The sequence below is a fragment of the Melanotaenia boesemani genome, chromosome 13 (assembly GCF_017639745.1).
Source record: "Melanotaenia boesemani isolate fMelBoe1 chromosome 13, fMelBoe1.pri, whole genome shotgun sequence".
NCBI classification, from domain to species: Eukaryota; Metazoa; Chordata; class Actinopteri; order Atheriniformes; family Melanotaeniidae; genus Melanotaenia; species Melanotaenia boesemani.
The window spans coordinates 26,426,109-26,448,672 of NC_055694.1; the positions used below are offsets into that span (position 1 = coordinate 26,426,109).

A 22,564-nucleotide genomic window follows, 5' to 3' on the forward strand; every position below is an offset into this window, starting at 1 on the left:
AGTAAAATTTGTAAAATTGAGTTTAATGGTTTGTTTTAACCAAGGAGCAAAAACATTTTCTTTTTTGATAACATGAACATGCTTTGTTCTCAACAAATAGATGAAGCATTGTGCACCGTCTGTGGCATGTTTTACATTTTCCTATGAAACAGGAAAAACTCTTGGCTAGACTCCTTCAGCGCAGCTTTTGTATGGAGTTTCTGTTACAAAGGGAAGCGCACCTGCTTTGATTTAGAGGGTACTCTGTCGCTCCCTTTCTGAAACTCTAATGATACCTTCTTCCAGGCCTATTTCTGGTACATCAAAGGATCAACTAGCCTAAGTGCTCATGCCACAGTGTGAGTGTATATATTGAAGCCCATATTTAGAAACTCCTATCATTACCATACTGGTGAGAGGAAAGTTATTTTTCCATGTGTGCCGCAAAGAGGGAAGTCTTCAGCATGAATCAATGGCGCCATCAGATGGAAAGAAAAAGCACTGAACACTGGTGGGTGATGATTTGTTTGAATAAAAGATTATAAAACCAGAGGTGCACAGCAACCAGACTGTTGGAATTCATGCACAGTTCTCAATATAAAAATTTTATTTGATTTTTTTTTTTTTGTAGTCTCAAATCAGAGTAACATATAGTTAGGTCATCAGCTTTCATGCTCTGAAGCTGAAATCCTCCTTAAAAGTCTGAATAGAATCAATCTGACATTCCATCCCGTGTCTGATACACACATGTTTATCTCTTTCTTCCAAAATTAAAGACAAATTTCTCCCAGGAAGCACCATGTTTTTGTTTTTGTTGACTGAAGACAGCCAGCCTCAGTCATCTCAACCTGTGATTTTTCTGAGATGGGATGAAAAACATCCTCCAACAGCATCTGCCGCTGGAGGAAGGCCAAAGTGATATATCTGTTGCTAAGCAACCACTTTGACTCTTATTTTGTTGTGCAGGACCACTAACTAGATTTTCAGTCAAGGTTGCATCAGTTTGGTTTGATTCCTCTGCAATGCTGGAAACACACAAGAAATCAAAGATGAGAGCGTTTATTATTGATGCATTTGCATTAGCTCTCATTATCAAATATACCAGACTACTTTGATAATACTGGACATTGCAGACAGATATGCAAATGTTGAAATGGAAAGCAACTGAGGATTCCTTTCATCACATGAACCCCCCCTCCACCCCTATCATTTTTTTCTTTATCTTGTATTTCAAGCCTTTGGTCGACTTCATTCTCCTTTTTTCATATTTTTCAACTGATTTTTTTTCTTTTTCTTTTTTTTCCAAGTTTATTTGGAAGGGACAGTGAATGTTAATGAACTCTACATGAAAGCATGTTATGTAAACACACTGGATTTTAGCCAAATGCTAATTTTCATCCTTTGTCCCGGAAAGTAAAAGTATAATGTGTAAGAATCACTAGATGGGCATAGAAATTACAGAGAACAGTTGTGAATGGACAGTGGTCTTCTGAAGCCAACATTCTTCCAGATAAAAACCTATTTTCATCTGTGAGTGGATCCAGTGGCCTCAGGTGCAGCAATGACTGCACTAACTACTTTGGTACTTATACATTTGATGTACATGTGTACTGTTTTATTCTATTTGCCTTTTCATGAGTTACTTCCCCAAAACAATGTTCTAGCACAAAATTAAGTCTGTACTGCAGTTATAAAGCTCAGAGGGGGTTACTTCAAAAAAGTAATTAATTATAGTTACTAGTTACTTCCTGCAAAAAGTAATGGCGTTACTTTACATTATAAAAGTAATTAATTACTCATAAAATTACTTTTTAGAAAATGTTCAAATAAATTTATCTGCATTAATTTATAATAAAACCGAATATTAGGTCTGACTTATGAATGAAATGGAAACTTAATGGAATAAATTAAAATCATGGACACTAATCTCAGGCTGCTGCATGTTGAGGCTGCATCTCCTCCTCTAGGCGAGGAGCTTCAGGTGATTCTAACTGCTCACAGCCACTATGACAAAAAATTTTGTTTCTGATTATAATGAACATTAACGTTTTTGTCTTTCATCTCTCTGAGGGAAAAGTTATGTCTGTGGTTCCAGATTAAAACTCTTCCTCTGTTTTCTCTGGACTCGTGGTTGCTGCGTCTCCTGGTTGTTTGTGTGTGTGGCTGCACAAATTGACTGGGTCCGCTCCTTTACCTTCAGCCAGGCGGTGACCCGAGGAGACATGATGATGAGTGAAGAGGAGGAATTTGTGGAGTGGAAAGAGGCTTTACCAAAACAAAAGAGGCATGTAACTTTCAGGGAGAAACTGATCAGAAAAATAATAAAAAGTAATAATAAAGCCATAATTTTCAGGTTGTAATCTGCAAAGTGCAGTGGTGTCTATTGGATGTCTCTCAACTAACTTTGCTGCCTATTCTATTCTATTCTATTCTATTCTACAGCCGTTTAGCAGACGCTTTTATCCAAAGTGACTTACATTTGAGAATAAGAACAACACAAGCAAGAATTCAAACAAGATATATATTAGTATATATATTTAGTTGTTTGAGGAATCACAATAATGCAAAATTATCCACTGAACAAATAAAGGCCAAACATCAGCATTATTTATCAGGTTGGAACATTTTCTAAGTTTATTGGAAAACAGACTGGTTTATTTGTTCCGTGGTTAAAAGGGGTGTTCAAGCTATCGGATCACACACAGAGTTGCTTGTCCATTCAGAGACACCGTAGTAGGGCTAGGTGACACTCCACATTTTGTTATCAATCCGATACCAAGTAAATCCAAGGGAAGTGCCAATGTTTGCTTGAAATTATCTATAAAACATTTTAAATTTTAAATAAAACATGTTTCATTAATAAACTGAATGGCATACCAGAGAAATTTAAATGTAGGCTTTTTGTTTTAAACAATATTTAAAAAGAACAATGTAAAAAAAAAATAATAATAATAATCAAATATTCCCCTTGACACACAGCTGTTTGACAAAAATAAAATCAACAGTGAAAATTAGCTTTAAGGAAAATAATATTTAATAAAAAAGAAAAAGAAAATCTACTATAGGTTGGCTCTTTTTAACGTTTTTTGGCTCTTTGATCTTATCATGCTGTTATCAACTGATACCGATACCAGCTTTGGTATCGATACTATCAATATTTGTATCAATCTGCCCAATCTTACACCATAGTAAAAATGGTGGCACAAATAGTGCAGCTGTCATGTATGTGGACCCATGGTAAACTGATATAAACGCTGCATTCTATGGAGAGTAAAAACAAAATAGCTATTTTAGTAAAGTGATTAGATACCAATAAAAACACAGTTTGTAATCATATGACTTTCAATTTTTTTACATGTTGCATCTTTAATCAAATCTAAACAGATATCCCATTTTTAATTTACTGTGACTAATAGTCTCTCCATTGAAAAGAAATCTCCACAAATCTTCTTAAAAACTGCAGAGAGAAAAAGTAACTGCAGAATTAGACTGAGGCGCATCATGCCTTTAAAGATTTCTTAAATAGCCAAGTAATGCAGCAGGAACTTTGTGCATTGAAAGTGTTAGCCAGTTCACACCAATAAGCTTCAAGCTGCCATTTGCAGCTACTTAAATTTAGAATAACAAGATTTTAGGATCTTCATGATCTGGTCAGAAGATAACAGTAAGTCACAGCCTTGACTTTTATATATAAATAATATAAACTTATGTTTCCTGTGTTTTACCACCTTTGTTAAGTTTAAGCATCTGTATCAGTCTGTTAGGGGTTTTTTTTATCCTCCTGCAGACCAACTCCATAAACCCTACAGATTAAGAATGGAAGTCCTTACATGAATGCAATACAACGAATGCAAGTCAGAAAAAAATTACACAAACCAAACAGGCACTGTGATAGGGGTAAGCATTTCACTGACCCCTGACTTGTTTATGGACTTTCTGTTGGATGCTTCACTCTTAAATGACTGTATTATGGTATGTAATGTTTACCTGACAGAAGTTGCAATGGATTTTTATCTTGTTGAAGTTATCAGTGTTGTCTTTGGCTCTGCATGTTTCTTGTATTTGTACTCCGTTAGAATCAAATCTCACAGCATCACAAACTTTGTAGCAGGGCGTAGCAGTAGTGCAGCGCTCTGTTGTTTTTTGCCTGGAAGTTGATTAACAGTTTGGTACATTGACGCCACCCTGTGGTGTTGGTAATGTATTACTACCAGGTGCTAGTTGAAACAAGTACAGTTACATATTTAAACTAGAATCACTCAGAGAGCGCAGACCTCCGCCAACCCATAAGGTCACTAAGAAAAACCCTCAAAAGACTCAACAGCTCACACAGTTTCCCCTGTTTTTGGAACCCTCTGGATTATCAGATCCAGAATATCAACATAATCCAGGTCAAACAATGTTGGATTATAACATCTACCATGATGCCACCTCGGATTTTTTTTTTCCAGTGATTCTGGGCATTATCTGACTAGTTAAAAACTGCAATGGTTAAATTGTCCCTATCTTCAAATAGTAATGACTCTTTTTTTAAAAAAACTTCTGGATCCAGACAGTGATCTTGTTTCTTATTCCTTTACTCCTGAAGATTTAATCAAAATCCATCCATAACTTATTGAGTTATGTTGCTAACACACAGACAACCTAACACCAAAACAATAAATGAACAGAAGCAGAGACATTAATGCAGACTAAGCTATGGCTTTGCTCCAACAAATGAATGAGGAAGACTCAGCTGGGGAAGAAATGATCAGCTCCTCTTACTATAAGAAGTCCAAGTTTAGACATCCTTGACAAGATGCCTGAGTAAGTATTCATCTGGAGCTGCAAGGTGGCCTGTTGCAGTGTTTTAGGATGTTTTGAACATTGCTACACTGCATGCATAGGTCCTCTACTGGAGCTGCATTCATGCCATAATGACCCAGCATACGTTCATTATTGAGCTGTCAACCATCGATACAATAACTCAATATCAGCTGATGTCCAGTACTCTGTTTTGTTACTTTAGCATTATATACTTTAGCATTTAGCTAAAGCATTTAGTATTTTCTAATTGTTCCTTCTCAAGCAATTGATAAAAAAAATAAATAAATACATTTAAAAAATTATTTAATTTTGTTAGATCTTAGATAAGTAAATGTTGTAAGCTAGTAAGTATTTGATATTTTATATTTGAAATACATGCCTGAAGTAATACTGCTAATCAATTCTTTATTTCTTGAAGCTAAGTCTACATCTAAATGATAAAAAAAAAAAGATCCAAAGGAACAAAAATTTTGCCTATGTAAACACCACCTTTATCTTCTTTTAATGCTGCATTGCAAGGTATGAAAATGACCCCCTCTGTTGGTTTTAGGGGGTACTGGAATATTGGCAGTTCTAGTGTTAAAACAATTTCTGGATCCAGGCAGTGATCCAGAGCACCCCCAATATCTAATCAGTTGTTCCTCATTCCATTCCATGTCCTAAAAAATTTCATCAAAATCGATCAATTAGCGGAGGTAATTAAACAAGACAGTTGCATAAACTTAGTTTTATAGTATTAATTAAAGTTTGAAAATTCAAAAGTTAACACCCATTCCTACTCTGTGACTGTAGTTAACACCCAAAAATGTGTGGCCCAATTATAGCCCAGGTGGGCACTTTTGTTTGGTCCATATTTGGTCTGACTTGTGCCTTTGACTCTGTGTGACTGTAGCTGCCGAACCTCTGCCACATGTGCACCACAGGAAAATTGCCATTATCTATTTCTAGGCTGACTCCTTATATTTGGACACATCTGGTCCACAGAACACTTGCCATAATCCAGGCCAGAATCTGACATCTGAACCATATCTTTTTTGAGTTAGTTCATATGTACGAGTTAGTTCATTTGTACAAGTATCTTGGTATCCTGCTTGATGACGCTCTCACTTTCAAACCCCACAGTGATAATCTTGTGAGGAAACTCAAACTGAAAATTGGGTTTTTTCTTTCGAAACAAATTTTGTTTTTCTTTTGAGGTGAAAAGGTGGCTTGTCATTGCAACTTTTTTATCCATTTTAGATTATGGAGATCTGTTTTATATGAATTCTTCAACTCATGTCTGAGAAAGCTTGTTTATCATGCTTCTTTGAGGTTCATTACAAATTGTAGGGCCCTGACGCATCACTGTGAACTGTATTCTCGAGTGGGTTGGCCTTCTTTGTCCACCAGGAGGTTGGGACACTGGTACACTTTTATCTACAAGGCCATGCTTGGACTATTGCCCTTCTATATCTGTAACCTAATCATATGGAGAAATGTTGATTTGTATACTGTAGTTTGTGATCAAATAATCATTTGTTGCTCTCTGTACCATTTGCCCACACTGAACTGGAAAAAAGGGCCTTTGTCTTCTCTGCCCCTTCCACATGGAACATGTCGCAAAAGGACAGGAAATTAACAAAACTTACTTTATTGAATGAGTTTAAATCCAGACCTAGAGCACTTGAGACAGTCTCTTTAACTTGTAACTGTTTTCATAACTTGTAAGTAATTTTAATTGTTTTTTTTTAGCTGTTAATTGTTGTAACTGTTACTTTAGTTGTAACTGAAACTTTTTGCTGCCTCTTGGCCAGGACTCCCTTGCAAAAGAGGTTTTTAATCTCAATGGGACTTCCTGGTTAAATAAAGGTTAAATAAATAAATAATTAAATAAAAATATCTGAAGAAAACAACAAGCGGACAACTGACACATGAACCACATCTGGCAAACACAGCACTTGCCACTGCCATAACTGAGCCATACATGCCAAAAATAACCTGGATTAGGCCCAAATGTGTCTGCTATCAGGAGTGGGAGTTTTGTTTTATGTTAAATTCTGTGGCCGTTTTTTCCATTTCTACCACGTCAGAGTTAAATCGCTGTAATACATGAAGAAGACATAAGGTATGTACATTGTCACCACATATTATTCTAAATACCAGTTTGCATTAGTACTGGGCAAATCGATCCAAATATCGATGATATCGATACCAACGTTGATATGGATATCAATCGATACCATTGTAATAACAGTAATACTTCCTATGTTCCTATGTAGTATGTGCTGCTCCATTTCATCAAAGAAGCGACCTGGCTGTCTGTCTAAAGTGCTTCTCCATCACAGTGCAGAGCAGTCTGACTTTGCTCCTCCTCCGCCTTCTTGTGTTTTGCTGTTAAGTCCTGTGGCTCAGCTGCGCAGGTAAATGAGCAAGCAATCAGGCACTGGCCAGCGGCACACACACCACTAACTGGTGAGGAATGTGGACCAGAATATAAGACGCAAAGACTGAGTGGTTAATCGTGATATATTTATTACAGATTGGTCATCCTGTGGTCATCCTCTAAATGTAAGAAATGAAACTATGAGAATCTTTATAAATAAGGAGGATTAAGTGGTTTTTGGTGGATTCGGTTCACCACTGAGACAAGACCTAGATGCCCAAAATCAGCTTCGCTCACTGAGATGATGCCAAATTTGTATTTTTATGGCAGGAGTAATGCTTTTGTTGTTCGTGCATTAAAAATTAATACATTTATTCCACAGATTAATGTCTTTGCAGTAACCCGTTAATTTTAACAGCTCTATTAAAAAATGTCTGTAATGGTATCGATGAAACTAGCCCTTTATTTGCTTGGTATCAGATTGATAGCAAATCTTGCTGTATCACACACCCTTAGGTTGCACATATAATAAAAGTGTTTGAGTTGGCAGCCAGTTTTTGTGCTGAAACATCAGTAGATGCATAAATCATGTATATACATAAAAACTAATCAGACATTTGATCATTTTATCATGTCATTCTAGGTCGTTCAGTTTAGCTTCTTGAATGCATTGACATTCCAACAAAAACATTGGCTTGTTAAAAATTTCCACCTTTTAACTCTAACCCTAACCCTTACAACTGCTCTTCTGTTTGTTGTTTTTTGTTTTTTGTTTTTGTTTTGTTTTTTTTTCTTGCTTTGATTTGTTTTTCTTACATGCCTCCCCTCAATTTTCTTGCACTGCAATCAAACACTTCTGATAGTAAAAGTGATTAAGTACAGTCCCTTAATTGACATCATCTTTGCTTAGCCTTTTGTTTTCACCATAGCTTTCCAAAATATACAGCTGCAAAGAAATAGCCGTCTGGATAAATAATTAAATGTACTAGAACTTTAATAAAAATGCAACTTAACAAAGAGTCAGTTAAGTGCTGAGGAGTATCACTGTTGGAAAGATGTGGCATTCTATTTGCTCAACATGTAAATATTAAAAATCCATTTTCAGCATTTTGCTGTTTGTGACAGGCCCGAGGCAAAGAATAATTCTGCTGCTGCAAGGAAACTGACAGGTAGCTTTTGGCAAGCCACTAATAGAGTGCGATGCATAGTTTTCAGCAATGACAAGTGTCTTTACTTTTGTTGTGCAGAAACACATTTCCATTACAGATACACACCCAGCTTGTCAAGAAGCTGCGAGTAGGTGTGGAAATATTAAACTGTTCACATAAAAGGAAAAGATGAATAAAAAATGTCTGTATCAAAGGTGGTAAATAGTTGAAGAAAAAGGAAATTGAAGAATCTACCCACCTGGGCTTTTTTGTCTTTCAAGATTGACATTTTTTTTTTGAATACCTCTCAGAGCTTGACACATTATTTTCTCTGAATGAATAGCCCTGTGATGATCCAGTGGTTAAGACCCCCAACCTGTCAAACCATACTTTTCTCCCTGCTGCACGGGGAATTGAATCCCTGAGAACCTTTTCTCTTCACGCTCTCCTGCTCTGTGCCTTTACCTTTTCATACTGTTTCAGAAATAAGGGAGACAGAGGTGAGTGGACAGATCTCACTGTTCAGAACTTTGGTCTGTAAGGTTAGTTTTAGCTGTGCCTATCTATTTTGTGAGCAAACTTCTCTTTCACATAAAGGCTCAACTGTCTTGTAACTATTTGCTTTTGTATTCTTTCATTTCTTTGACCTTGTAAAAAGAAAAGAAAAAAGCTAAGTTCCTGAAGTTTACAGTCTGTAATTTCTAAGCTTGACTTTGTCACTGACAGCCCAAAAATGTTCCAAAACACACCGTTTGTCATTCAACATTTGCAGAAACAGAAGAAAAAGGCATCGTATTTTAGCAAGAAATGACAAACCTCACAGTGCGGCTGTAAATGGGTAACACGATAATACCGTGTTAACGCACCCAGCCCGATATATATAAAACCAATGAACCACAAACCAACAGCAGAGTGTTGCTGCGTTCAACCTGCTGAGGTGATGAAAAACAGCTGTTCACAGTCAGTCAGTTTAATTATTTTTTAGAGCTGCATGGAGTATTAGGAATGGTATAGAGCCTCGAATGTTGAAACTTTTGTAAAATGTAAGACTTTTAAAGCATTGACAGATTGACTAACTCAGCTCCTTTGAAATTCTTGGGAGCACCTTGAGATGCACAGATGACGTAATGAGGCCTCAGCTGGTGGTCACGTGACTTTTGAAACATTGAAGCAAAGTGTTGAAACAATGCTCACAACTCTTCTGGTTCATAGGATTGAGGCTAAAGAAAAAAAAGATAGAGGCAGAACTGAGCAGACTGGCTTCAGCATTATTAGCTGCTAGTAACATCTCAAAGTAGACAGTCCAGCGGACACTGCATATTTCTGGATTCCACGGATGCAGACCAAGGAGAATGCCACTCAGACCCGGACTGGCCCACAGGAGTCTAACCAAGATTTGTTTTTTAAAGTTTATCAACATGTGCAAAGTGAACAGAGGCGCAACTGAAAGGACGAGGAACATGGTGGCACAGATGGACTCGGAAGAGAAGAGTACTTCAGTATGAGGGGGCAGGGTGGGTCCTGCTGAGTCAAACATACCCCCACATGATCAAGTTTGGAAACCCCTTTTAAGGTTAAGCAGTCTATAAATTGAGTTGATTTTGTTTTGTTTTTTTTGTTTTTTTTTACATAAATCACATCATGTAAAGCTGCTGCTAACCACTTAACATTTTTACTTTAGTAGTGAATATTGGTGTTGGTATATTTTATGTACTACAGTAAACTGGTATCTAAATGATTCGCTGACAAATTGTACAATCATGTTGTTTATGTCAACATAAAACAATCATTAATACAAGAGTCTTGTTTTAACTGTTGTATTGAACCTTTTGATGAGAGTAGAGAAGAGGAAAACACAGGACCAGTGGTTTGTTGTTTAATGTTGGTCTAGATCAATGAGCTTTGGTGATTACTTGGTCCATATGTGTTTGTACGTGCACTTGCGTAAGTGTGAGCATATACCTGTTGAACATGAGTTGGGAAGGCCTGAGTGAGTGTATGACTCCCAGCCTGACTGTACCCAGTCTGGCCCTGATGCCATCAGTCCAGGTAAGGCTCATACAGGCCCACTTGGACAGACTTCTGTGGTGTGATGAAACAAAAAATAGAATTATTTGGCAACAACAGCATGGCATTTATTTGGAAAAAAAAAAAAAGTAGGATCATTCAACCCCAAAAAACAGTATCTCTATGATATGTATGATCTCTCTGAGGGTGTTTTTCCACTAATAGGCCAGGCAACCTAATCAAAGTAAACGGCATCATGAAAAAATGAAGACTACATCAAGATTCTCAACAATTATTATTATTGTTACTATTATCAACTAGTTGTGTAATGACCTACTGGCCAGGATGATCTTAGCTATATATGTTGCAAGTAGTATGGATTACATGGTTTTCTGTATAATGTTTTAAGTCCCCACCCGCACTCCCCACACCCTTTCTGTCCCTCTCTCTCCCCTCCCTCTTCTCTCTACTTTCTTTTCTATCTCTCTCTCTCTCTGTCCCCTCCGGTCGAGTCCAGCATTAAGAGTCTGATTTAATAAAGTTTTTCATGTCATCAAGAGGGACTTTATACATGTAGTATAAATCCCTGCTTGATAGAGTAAAATTGCCCAGCACCAGACAGCAGCCAGACAATCATTCTGTTTGCAACGATGCTGGACAAGACAAGTTGAGAAAAAAAAAAAAATAAATAAATAAAAAAATAAAAAAATAATAAAAAAAAAAAAAAAAAAAAAAGATTCTCAACAACAACATCCACTAGTCTGCAGAAAAAACTTGGCCTCGGAATGGGAACTAAAGATTAGAGTGATGGTAAGGAGGCCTTCCAACCTCCAAAACAAATCGAGTATTCAGAAGGGTATAGATTATTTTTATTTTATATATATATATATATATATATATATATATATATATATATATATATATATATATATATTGTTTTTAGTATGGGAATAATTACTTGATGATACCTGTGTCATTTCCAACCAGAATAAAAATTCCTCAGTTGAACGAAAATAAGTTCAACTCTTTGAATACTTTCAAATTATCCCAAGCAGATTAAAAAGTATAATCAGGATAAGTAAAAGAAGTTTAAACACACCAGAACAGTTATGTCTTGTACATGACTATATTGAGGACCTGAGCTGAGAAACATATTCCCGTCACAGCCTGGTGCTTTGTTACAAAGCTGAACTCCAAATTAAATTAAAATATCTCGATAGATATTTTACACAGATTTTTCTAATTGTTTGTTCAGACTTCTGGCATAAAATCATTCACTGCCTTTCCTAAAATGAAAGTTGATGGCTAAATTCATGTCAGCATTTTACATATATTTGTTATACATTTAGCTACCAGCTAATTTTAAATCATTTAAACAGTCTGTGGAAGTTCATAAAAATAGTGATATTAATTAATTTTTCTAACTCTATTTGTCTGGATTGGATTGTTTCTGTTTATTATAGATTGAATTTATAATTTTTATTAAGTAATAAAAATCAGGGCCAACATGTGCACTTATTTGAAGCTGTTATATAAACAGCGCAGGTTACACACCTTTAGTCTTCCCTTCAAGCGAACCTTGCTTCAGGTGACCAACCTCGGCCATATATAAACGATAGTTTATACTTACCAACTCTGTTTTTTACACAAGTTAAATAGCTTAATTTTTCATACCAAGGCCTAAAAATGTAAATAAAAACACATAATTCTGTTTTTCATGCATCAAAAGTTAAGGAATTTGTTTAAGGTTTCTGTATATGAACAAGAATATGAACCCAACTTCATCTCCAAGCTGATTATTTATGTCTTAATTTAAAGTTTTTGAGCAATGGAAATAATTTCATACTATGTTTTTGTTATATTTTTTGTCCCCTCCTGGTTGTTGTCTACTTTGTGATCAGCAGAGGTCATAATTTACCCACCTTCACAGGCATTGCTGAAGTAAAATTACCTCCCAGTTCTGCAAACTGGATTTAGCCACAGTGACAAACCAAAAGGATCAGTCCACACATGTATGATTTCACTCACCTTACACAGAAAACTGAACCAGTTATGAGCAATCTGAGCTGAAGATGTTTCCTGTCTGTTTATTAATCAACTTGTCTCAGTTTATGTTGTCTTCATGATTTTAATTCAATAATAATTTTTTTCTAATTTGTACAGAGAATTTGTCCTCTTGTGTGAAAAAGCACTACATCAGATGAAGGAAAGCTGCCACTGCAGCACAAACTGAAAAGAAATGCATGTGTTGCTTTTCAACCAGGAGGTGTGGAAGTCAAGGTCCTCTGACGGTTGTACTGGCTGCTGAATGCTCTTAATGTGGGACAGATGTGTCCAAAAACATTGCAGCCTATTGTCACACAATGGCTCATATTGCACAATAAATCCCACTCAAACTGGGAAAATATTAAGAGCCAGTTGTTGTTTGGAAAAAGTTATTTACCATTTCTTTTCTCCTTTATTGTTTTAATTATCTATGTGGATCTTGGCATTTGAAACCGAGATGCTGAAGAGTTGTTTATTACTGAGAAGAAGTAAACTCTATAAACTGACTGGAAAACAGTGACTTTTTGCTTTTTTTTTTTTTTCCTGTCTGTCTGTGATTTATTCTACCTTGCTGTTTGTCACTTGGAGCTCATCTACCAGACTGCTGCACCCCCATCATCATGGTGATGATGATGATGATGATGGGTCAACAGTGCCATCTTGTGGTGCACCTGGGCTCCTGCGTGATTTAAGCTTCAATGTGGCATTACTGGAATATTTCATATGTAGAAACATGATTTTATAATACCAATTTGCATATTTAAATTAAGTAGAATGGAAGTCTTATTTGTTTTTTATTAACAAACAATTCTGATCTTCATATCTAAGAGCAGCTCGGAGAAAACAGATGTGTTTTTCAAAAGAGGGCGAGATAGAGCATTTAGTGAATATTTATTTTTCTTTTACTCCACAGCATGGTACTGTGATGTTTTCATTGTTGGTTTGAGTTTTAGTTTAAACAATAAATGTCAGACGTTTTTACACTGAAGGCTTTTTCTGTTTTGTATTGTTTTTACAGTTTGTCCTCATCTTGGTCTGGTTTCATTTAAATTTGCAGTGTCTTCTTAAAGCATAGTAAAATTCCTGAAGTCAGAATTATAAGATTTTATATGCTGACTTTTCCTTTTTGTTTGTTTTGTTTTTTTCCTTGTTGTTGTTGTTTGTTTGTTTGATGGTTTGTTTTTTTTTTATTGGGGGGGGGGGTGCATCTTTCTTTTTATCTCAACCCTTTGACGTTCTCACAAAAAACAAAAAGCAAAAGAATCATGTTTTTTTTTTATTGTCAAAATTTGAAACACTAATAGAATAAGAAACATTTACTTTTGCTTATACATACATACATATACATGTATATGTATGTAGGACATACATATACCTATGTCCTATCATGTCATTTTAAATTTTTCATTAAGAAACAGTTTCTGGAACTTTCCTTCAGCAGGAGGATGAACAATGAAAACTAACTTTGCTTTGAATGTTACAGTTCTAGTTTTTGGCTAGCAAATTATTCATGTCAAAGTTTCAAAATCCAGAGGCCTTGCTCTGTGTGTGTGTGTGTGTGTGTGTGTGTGTGTGTGTGTGTGTGTGTGTGTGTGTGTGTGTGTGTGTGTGTGTGTGTGTGTGTGTGTGTGTGTGTGTGTTTAAGATTCAGATAGATTCACTCATTTTTTCCAAGTCTTACTTCTGCTGTAAGTTAAAGTTGCTTTTTCTGTCTAAATCCAGGGATGGGACCTGTGTTGAATGTTGAGTAGATAGACAACAGCCACCAACTGTAATTTATTACATTTTTTTAGAATGCCATTGCTTTTTGTAGATTATTTAAAAAATACATGTCACTTAAAAATTTTTTTACAACTGTCTTTTACTTTATGAAGTCATTTTTTAGCACATTTTAAAATTGGACATTTTAAATCCAGCCAATGTGCAGACAGTTTGGTTTTTACTTTCTTCTTAATTGCTTTTCACAAGATGCATTCTCACAGCCAGAAATAGATGGTGTCCAGAAAGGAGTGGATGTGAGTATTTGTGGGGAACAGGTCCAATGTGGAAGTCATTGCATTTTGTTTGCAGCATATTGGGAAATAAAGACTGAATGTTCTGTTTTTGTGTAAGTCAATATCACATATATGTTAATGAATCCATGTTACTGTTACTAGAAAGGAGTATGAAGCGGGGCTCTTACCAGCACACATGCACTTGGTCACAACAGCTCTAGAGAATTAACAGCTCTGTTCGTCAAAGTTAAATTTTCTGGAGATATAATTATGGAGCTGGCTGGAAAATCTCTTAAGTCTGAAGCAAATGTGTCTCATATGCCTACCCACAAAGTTATCTTTGGAAGGTTTCAGCCACCCAAGATCCAAAGAAAATAGTTTGGCAGCAACGGGTCTCAAAACAGTTGAGATTGGGTAACAAAAGCTGAAAAGATGTATTAAAAAGGAACAGATGGAAAGACACAGCTGATTAAGTTTAGCGGCAACAGGTCAATACTGTGAAATGAAAAATACAATTACAATTACAACATGATCACATATTAAAAAGAGCACCTTTCAGAGGCAGAGTCTCTCAGAAGTAAAGATAAGTAGAGTTTAAGCAATCTGTGAGAGGAGCAATTTTAGTATAATGCTTGATCCAGTTTTAATACCAGTATCATTCAATTCAGGGTTGCTAAGGCTTATCCCAGCTGGTACACCACGGAAGCCTGAGTGCCCAGAGGAACATTTAAACGCCACAAAGTAAGAGCCCAGCCAAGATTTCAAAGAAGAACCTTATTGTTGTGAATGATAGTGCTAACTACCACCCCCCTGTGCACAATGTGCCTCAGTATAAAATAGCAAAACACAATATTCCATCAACAGTACACAATTTCATCACAACATTTAGATCATTTGGAGATATCTTTGTGCACAATTACCCAAAAAGGTGGAATAGCAGTAAAAACAAGCTTGACTCCATCATCAAAGCCCTTGCATGCTCTAAGGAGCACAGCTCACCTTGTCATCATGGTTAAAGCTCTGTCATTAAAAAAAGAAGCAATATTTAAACACAATACTAAATCCTGGCGTACAGCTCATTTAAAATGAATTCAGGCAAAGTGGGAAATCAGAAGAATCTAAGTGCTAAATTCTGTTTGGAAATCATGGTTGCTGCATCCTATGTACTAACATGGGGACCCTCAGGGTTCAGTGCATCAGGGGGCATTAGTGATTATGGAAATGCTTTACATGGATGTGAGTATACCGGCCTCTTTTTTCTCTCTTTGAAGAGAGGTTTTTATACAGGTTTTTTGAAAAACAGTTCAAGACATTAAAGATGACCTTATTATTTTCATATTTTTTATTATCTGCTACGAATAAAATATTTAGTATTACATTTTACATTACATTATGTACAAGATCAAAACTTTTGTGGAATTAGTGTTGTATAATAGAGGCTCACCTGGACACCACATCTGGACTTCAGGTCCGTGGTTTCTTCCCTTTACTGTACACACCCTGTAGAGCTATTTTTTTTTTCACTCCATGAGAATCTGGCAAGTATCCCAGCAGTTAGTGGAGAATCTATCTTTTGTGGTCATTTTTCCCCTTTTGGACAAAGGAAAAAAAATGATATTACAATTAACCTTTCTGTTTCATTTAAGCTTTTCTTAACACTTAAATCCCAGCGAGTATTTGGGAACTGATGCAGCCTGAGTGCCACATGAGTGAAATTGTATACTTTGGGATGTATTCAAATGGTGTCATTGTGGTTAGACAACCCATTTGCAATAGATCCAGGGTGTTTTTTTTACCTTCCAGCTGAAGGTTTAGGGATGAAATGCAGAAGCATTCCATTGCCATGTGATCACATAAACCTCTGGAAAGGTAAAAGTTATGCAGTAATCCACAGTGTCAGCGTGGATAATTTACCTGTCACCAGGCATGACTGGCTGTTCAGTTTCTTCATGCTGGCGTCAGTGAAAATGTGGAGAGGAATCGCAGGCCTACTCTGCATATCTAACATCTGCAAACTCGCTCAAATCAATGTAATGACAAGCCCCGTGTCTTGTTCTTGATGTGGCATCTTAGAACATGAGTGCTGAAACTTGGGCTCTCATTTAAGCCAAAAGAGCAAACCCATTTGCTAAGATGCAGCATGTGGAAGTACTCGGACTATGTTGGACTACTCCCATCTGTTGACCACCTAACCACAGATGAGAATAGTAATTAGTGCTAAATAGATCCTCAAAGCAATCTGGGAAAGCACAGATTTAACCACAGCAGCATCCTTGTGTTTTGGTTTCTTCATAAAAGTCTGGTTTAAGGTCATAAATTGGCATTAGACAATCCTATAAATCACAGCTGATTGTATTTCTCTATTTTTAAAAATCCCTTTGGGATTTTGTCTGTGCTGGATAGTAGAAGTTTAAACAGATGTGAGAAGACACAGCAGGGAATTGACAAGCAGCGAAGTTTAGTTCAGCTGGTCAGGAATCATATCAAGGTCCCTGCCAAGGATATGTTCATCAATGTGATATACACCCCAACAGCTCAGCTCAAGTGCCCTTGAGTAACTTCTAATAGCAACAATGGATTTGATTATATTTACTGAATATAATAAGAAAAAAAAACAATTAAAATATAAAAGACAATAGCACAACTTCACATACAAACACATACAAACAAATCTACAGGTTAATTATGACATGCATAAAGAGAAACTTCTCTTTTATAATTTACAACTGATGAATGTCAGGAAGTCTTTGTCATTATTAGCAAAAACTGTTATAATGTTCGGGCCTTATTCGCTACTGTTGTCAGTAGACAACAGTACCTGTGTCAGTAGAACCTGAACTTCATTCAGCCAAGACCTGCAATGAGTTCATCAAATGCTTTATAGACAAAATCCAGAATATCAGACAAGCAGTTACTTCAGCAACAGCAGGTTCAGGAAATATACCGTGTCAGCTGAAACCCAGTTTAAGTACCATCGCACAGTTTCATCCAATTAACATGATCTGGTGGACGTCTTACATCAGATGAACTTCTCCTCTTGCTATTTAGACATCCTGCCGAAAGGTTTCTTTCCTAAAAAGGTATCAAAAACTATCGAGTCAGATCTGTTACATGTTGTGAACTTGTCTTTAATTTCGGGCATTATCCCAGAGCTGCTGAAAACAGTTGTAATCAAGTCTCTGCTAAAAAATAAAAAAAAAAAAAGGACAGTGTAGACAAGATACAAATGAGCAACTACAGGCCAATCTCAAATCCTCCATTTCAGTAAGATAATCAAAAAAGCCATTTTTCATCAGCCAAATGACTTTTTAACACAAAACAACTGCTATCGATGTCTTCCAGTCAGGATTTAGATTCTTAACAATAGTCCCAAGACCATTATCATTCCCTTGTCCTACATATCCACTTCCATGCTGGTATTGTGTTTTCCGGTTGTCGCCATGTTTCTTCATCTATGTTTTTTTTGCCAGTTGCTACACTGTCAGCAAGGTGGTGCACAGCTGATGGTTTGGACTTGTTTAGCTGCTACAGAACCTGGACACCTTGCCATGAATGGACCATGACCTTCTTGGTATTTTAGAGTCAAAAGCAGAGGCCAGCTGTCTGACAGCTAAGAATAGCACTGATCTCAAATGACGTCACATTTACTCATCAATGTTCATGAGCTCCGGCAACAGCGCGAGTTCGGACAAACAAAGAGTTAGCTTACAATGGCGACACCGAGTGTACGTGTAGTTTTGGAAGAAAAAGACGTCCCGGGAGCTTCATTTCAGTACAGTTCAATCAATAAACACAGTGTTGTTGAACTTAAACGTTGGTTGACATGTAGAGGCCTCAAAGTGAGCGGAAAGAAAGCTTTATTAGTTGAAAGGTAAGCTGTTTTTAAGCTAGCTCTCGCTCAGTTATTAGTGTTGTATGCGGTGTAACTAGTGTGTTTCACATTTCAGCAGACCTAAACACACTTTAGCCACCAAAATGTAGTAAGAATGTTATAGTAGGAATTTATTTTAAATCTAGGCTATTACCCATCATAACTCTGACAGTGCAACCCTAACTTGTTAAGGAGCTAAACGTGATATAATTATTATGGAAATGGATAGGAATGGAAAACAAATCTTTTTGTGAACAAAAGATGATTTGTTTTGAACGTCATCTTCATTGATGCATTACATGCAAATCAATTTTCCTTTTTTCTACATCGATTTCCATTTAAACCAGTTTGAATTGATTTTAAATCAATTTTCGATTGTTTCCTTACATCCCTAGCAATTAGAGTTGCCACCAGTCCCGTTTTTCCCAGAATTGTTCTCTTTTTTTACAAGCTGTCCCGGGAAAAATAAAATCTCTCACGGGACACAATTTGTCCCGGTTTTTCGGGGAAAATGCAAAAACCTTATTTGATTTCCTTCGTTCTGTAGTCTACAGATGTCCTCTGTGTTAATGTGGCTGTACGTCACACGCAAGTGACGTGCCCAAGCGCTGAAAGTGGCCCGCGCAAGCCAAGCAGGCCAGGGAGGGAAACTTGATGGAAGACAGACAGCAAGCTGAATCAGGCGTCCGTCTTATTTTCGCCAAGTTTTGGAGTCTTTAATTAAAATGGGAGGAGAGACAACGGACGAGGAAGGAGAAGGAGCAAATTCATGTAAGCCACCGGCAAGAAAAAAACGATATACTCGTTACAATCCTCACTGGGCTGAATTTCATGTTAATTTAGTTTGAACTGATAATAATCCCCGATTCCTCTGCCCCAAACTTTATGTCCAGTGTCCCTTTTTTCCACAAATCCAAGGTGGCAACCCTACTAGCAATCAATGAGTCATTCGGTTTTATGGACTTACCCCTTATACCACATAATATACTATGTAAAAACCATTCTTCTTAGACATATTAAAATAATATCAGGTATAGCTCCTTTATGAATTATAAATACAAAGGCAAGATATATTTATTTTCAGAGACATTGTTCTGTTTGATTATTAGATAAATACATTACTCCATGCATTGTATTTGTACAGATGCCAGCATGCTGTGGATCAAAAATTACCAATTGATCCAGCTGTAGACGGTGGTGCATGGTATAACATCAAAGCTGCATTACAGCGAGGGTCAAGTCCAGCAAATGAGGATCTTCAACCAAGATCACAGTGAACATTATCAGTCACAATAAAAAAAACAAATGCATCTGAAATGTTTTTATTTGAACTTCATTTCTATTACAATTAATTACTTCATGACAGAGTAGTTAATTCAACAGCTCATGTATGAATTAATTCAAGAACTTCACTGCTACCTCACGTTCAACATCTTTCCTGTTATGTTACAAGTGGTTCTTGAAAGTTGACTAAGCAGGCAGCAACAAAAACCATTTGTGAAAATACAGGCTGCAGTGACAGGGGTACAACTTTACTGAGCAATCTAAATTTTTTTATTCTCTCGATGCATCTTTCAACATGGATTCTTACTCTTGCTATCTTTTTAGTGTAAATTTCTTCCTCTGGCGTGAGCCGTATTCTCCCACTCAAAAATGGTGGGATGTTAAGGTGAACCCCCCTTTCTGCTAAAATTTCCCTTATTGTGAAACCCCGATCAGCTAGAACAAGATCCCCAGCTTCAAGATTATCAAGAAATCCACTTTGCTTTACAATTTCAACATCAGAGATCGACCCTTCGTATGCATCAGATACAAACATAACAGCGCCAGTGGGGGACACACCTACTAAAACTTTATATGTCCCATGACTTTTATACGATGAGTACAGATTACCCTGTTGCTCAAAATTAGAGGCTTGTTCAACAAAAAATTCAGTACAATCAATAATGGTTCTAATCCCTTTGAATCTCTTAAAACACGAAGGGAGATTTCTGGCAACAATTTCTCGAGATGCAAACATTTGTTTTCTCAATGTGGAAAACTCAAGATACATAAACTGAATCCAAGTGGTGACTATTTTTGAGACTAAACTAACAGAAACTCCAAATCTAAATGCCAAATCCTGATGAAGTAAGCCAGTTCTCAGTCTTATTAGGGTAAGAAATAGTTCATTAATGGGATCCAGTTTTCTTTTGACACCTGGCCTTTTACTTGGAGATATTTCTGACCTTAATGTGCTTTTGTGATATGTTAACTTATCTGTAGAGGGTCCAAGGAAATTCCAGAGAGCCATGAACTGAAGCCGTGTCAGACCAGTGTAGAATTTTGCCTGCTTGTCATCATTTCTGACATCATCAACAGAAAAAGTGCTTTTCTGCTGTGCATTTACATCTTGCTCTCTGCACTTTGAGAGTTCATCTTTTTGAATCTTGTTTTCCAGTTTTAACTTAATCAGTTCATCACATGTAGCATCGGTCTGACAGGATTGGTCCATCTTATCAAAGCTATCCGTGATGATTTGAGCTGAAAGATCTGAAAAATATAAATTGAAACAATAAATTTCCATCCTGATAGTGTGAAAAGACACAGATTAAAAATATATTTTTATTCTTAATTTTGAAAAAATATATCACACAACCTGAAACTGAAGAAAGGTCCAGAAGGGCTGTTGCAGCTGTGGTATCATCATTTATGTGAAGATCAGTCGATTCATGTTCTGTCTCGTGGCTACTCGATGGAGTGTTATTGTGGGTCAATCTTTTCCTCTTTCTCTTTGCTTCAGAAACAGCCTCATTTCTTTGGGTAGGAGCTTTCCTTTTGCGGGCTATTTTCTCCACCTAGAAACAGAAAATGAGTTTTATAAGATAATACCTCATTTGGTTTAAAAACACAATCACAAAACAAAACATGACAATAGAACATTGGCTGAGCAAGCTTGGCCTGTTTTATTGACACCCAGCTGACAGGCAGGTCAAAGAAAAATAAATAGTGGCCCATTAGTCTTAATACTTTGGTGGCTTTGAGAGGTAAGGTCTAAAAAGCCTGTGTTACAAAATGTGGAGTGTTCAGCTACTGGATTCCATGACAACTGCCCACAGTAAAGCAAAGTTTATCATCTGTTGTTCATTCTTGTCTCATGAGACTAGTTTGAGCTTCTCATACTCGTATCATTCTGTGATCATTTGTTGCTGAATTACTTCTCCTAAGGTTACCATAGGAGCAAGAGGTAAGCAAAAAAGGGGAAAAGACATCATTGAGACAAAGGAGGTTGAGTTGAGATAACTACTTGAGCAATACTTGAGAAGTGGGATTAACAGGTGGGATCTCACTAATGTCTCAAATTCATCTGAATCCGAGACATTATAATTAATAATAGTTATAATAGTTCGTCCAGTAATGAAAGACAAGAAGTTGCCTTAAGTTCAGTAAAGAGTGGAGCTGTGCGTATAGGCAATTGTCTGGACAACCAGCTACGGAAAAAGGATATCATGAACTGTATGAATGACCATTCTGCCGCGGAAAAGGCAAAGAACCTACCTGTCCAGATGTTGTTGTTGCTGGTATTGGGTCTGGATCATCAATTGTTGGCCCTTTTCCACCGAGGAAATGCAAAGAGCAAATGTATGTATCCTTTGTCACATTTTTCTCAGTGAATCCCTCCCGTTTACAAGCTCGTACCCAACGTTGGCATTTCTCTGGTTCTCTTCCGGGCTTTGGAAATGGAATGAAAAAAACTCCCTTCATATGTTCACGGTCGCGAGTCACTTCGGCAGACACCGAAGCAGCAGTGTTTAGTTGTTACCATAATGGTTTTGTTAAAGAAATATTCGGATATTCGGAATGCAACTTTGCTCGTACAAACACAGTATACACGCTCTACAGGTTGTTTGTCCGAATCCAATATGGCGGCGGCGCCTGCGCAGTACGCTGTTCTAAAAATAGCATTTTGACGTCATTCGTGATCAGTCCTATTGGCTAAGATTAGGTCATGTAACAGCACAATGATCCCAAACACAACAAACACAAATCTTAAACACAAAGACTAAAAAGAGAAACAAATGTTAAAGTGAAAACACACCCTGTATTTTCTGCAGTGTCTTCATAATTACTTTTTCTTGCAAATAATTTTCAATGCATTTTCCCCACCTCTCTGCAAATGACCTTATTTTGTGTTTGCTGTGGAGTTACTTTTTAGAAGGATCAGCCATACATCTAAATGTCACATTAAATGCAAAACTACTGAAGTCAGATATCAGGTGAAGGACAGTCTTGGAGCAAGATCGTAGAGGAGACCACAGTTGGCAAGTTCATATTTAACAGTGCTTCTGTCCATTTATGGCTCAATGACATT

The 22,564-nt window shown here is 36.8% G+C and overlaps 1 protein-coding gene across 1 annotated transcript; it reads right to left on the reverse strand.

Moving 5' to 3' along the window:
* Positions 1-19,519: 19,519 nt before the first annotated feature.
* LOC121651200 lies at positions 19,520-22,187 on the reverse strand. Its single transcript, XM_042003186.1, has 3 exons — positions 21,751-22,187; positions 20,852-21,050; positions 19,520-20,745 (listed from the first exon to the last, which is right to left on the reverse strand). The coding sequence occupies exons 1-3, from the start codon at positions 21,955-21,957 to the stop codon at positions 19,655-19,657; spliced, it is 1,497 nt and encodes a 498-aa protein (XP_041859120.1). The 5' UTR covers positions 21,958-22,187; the 3' UTR covers positions 19,520-19,654.
* Between the last annotated feature and the right edge of the window lie 377 nt (positions 22,188-22,564).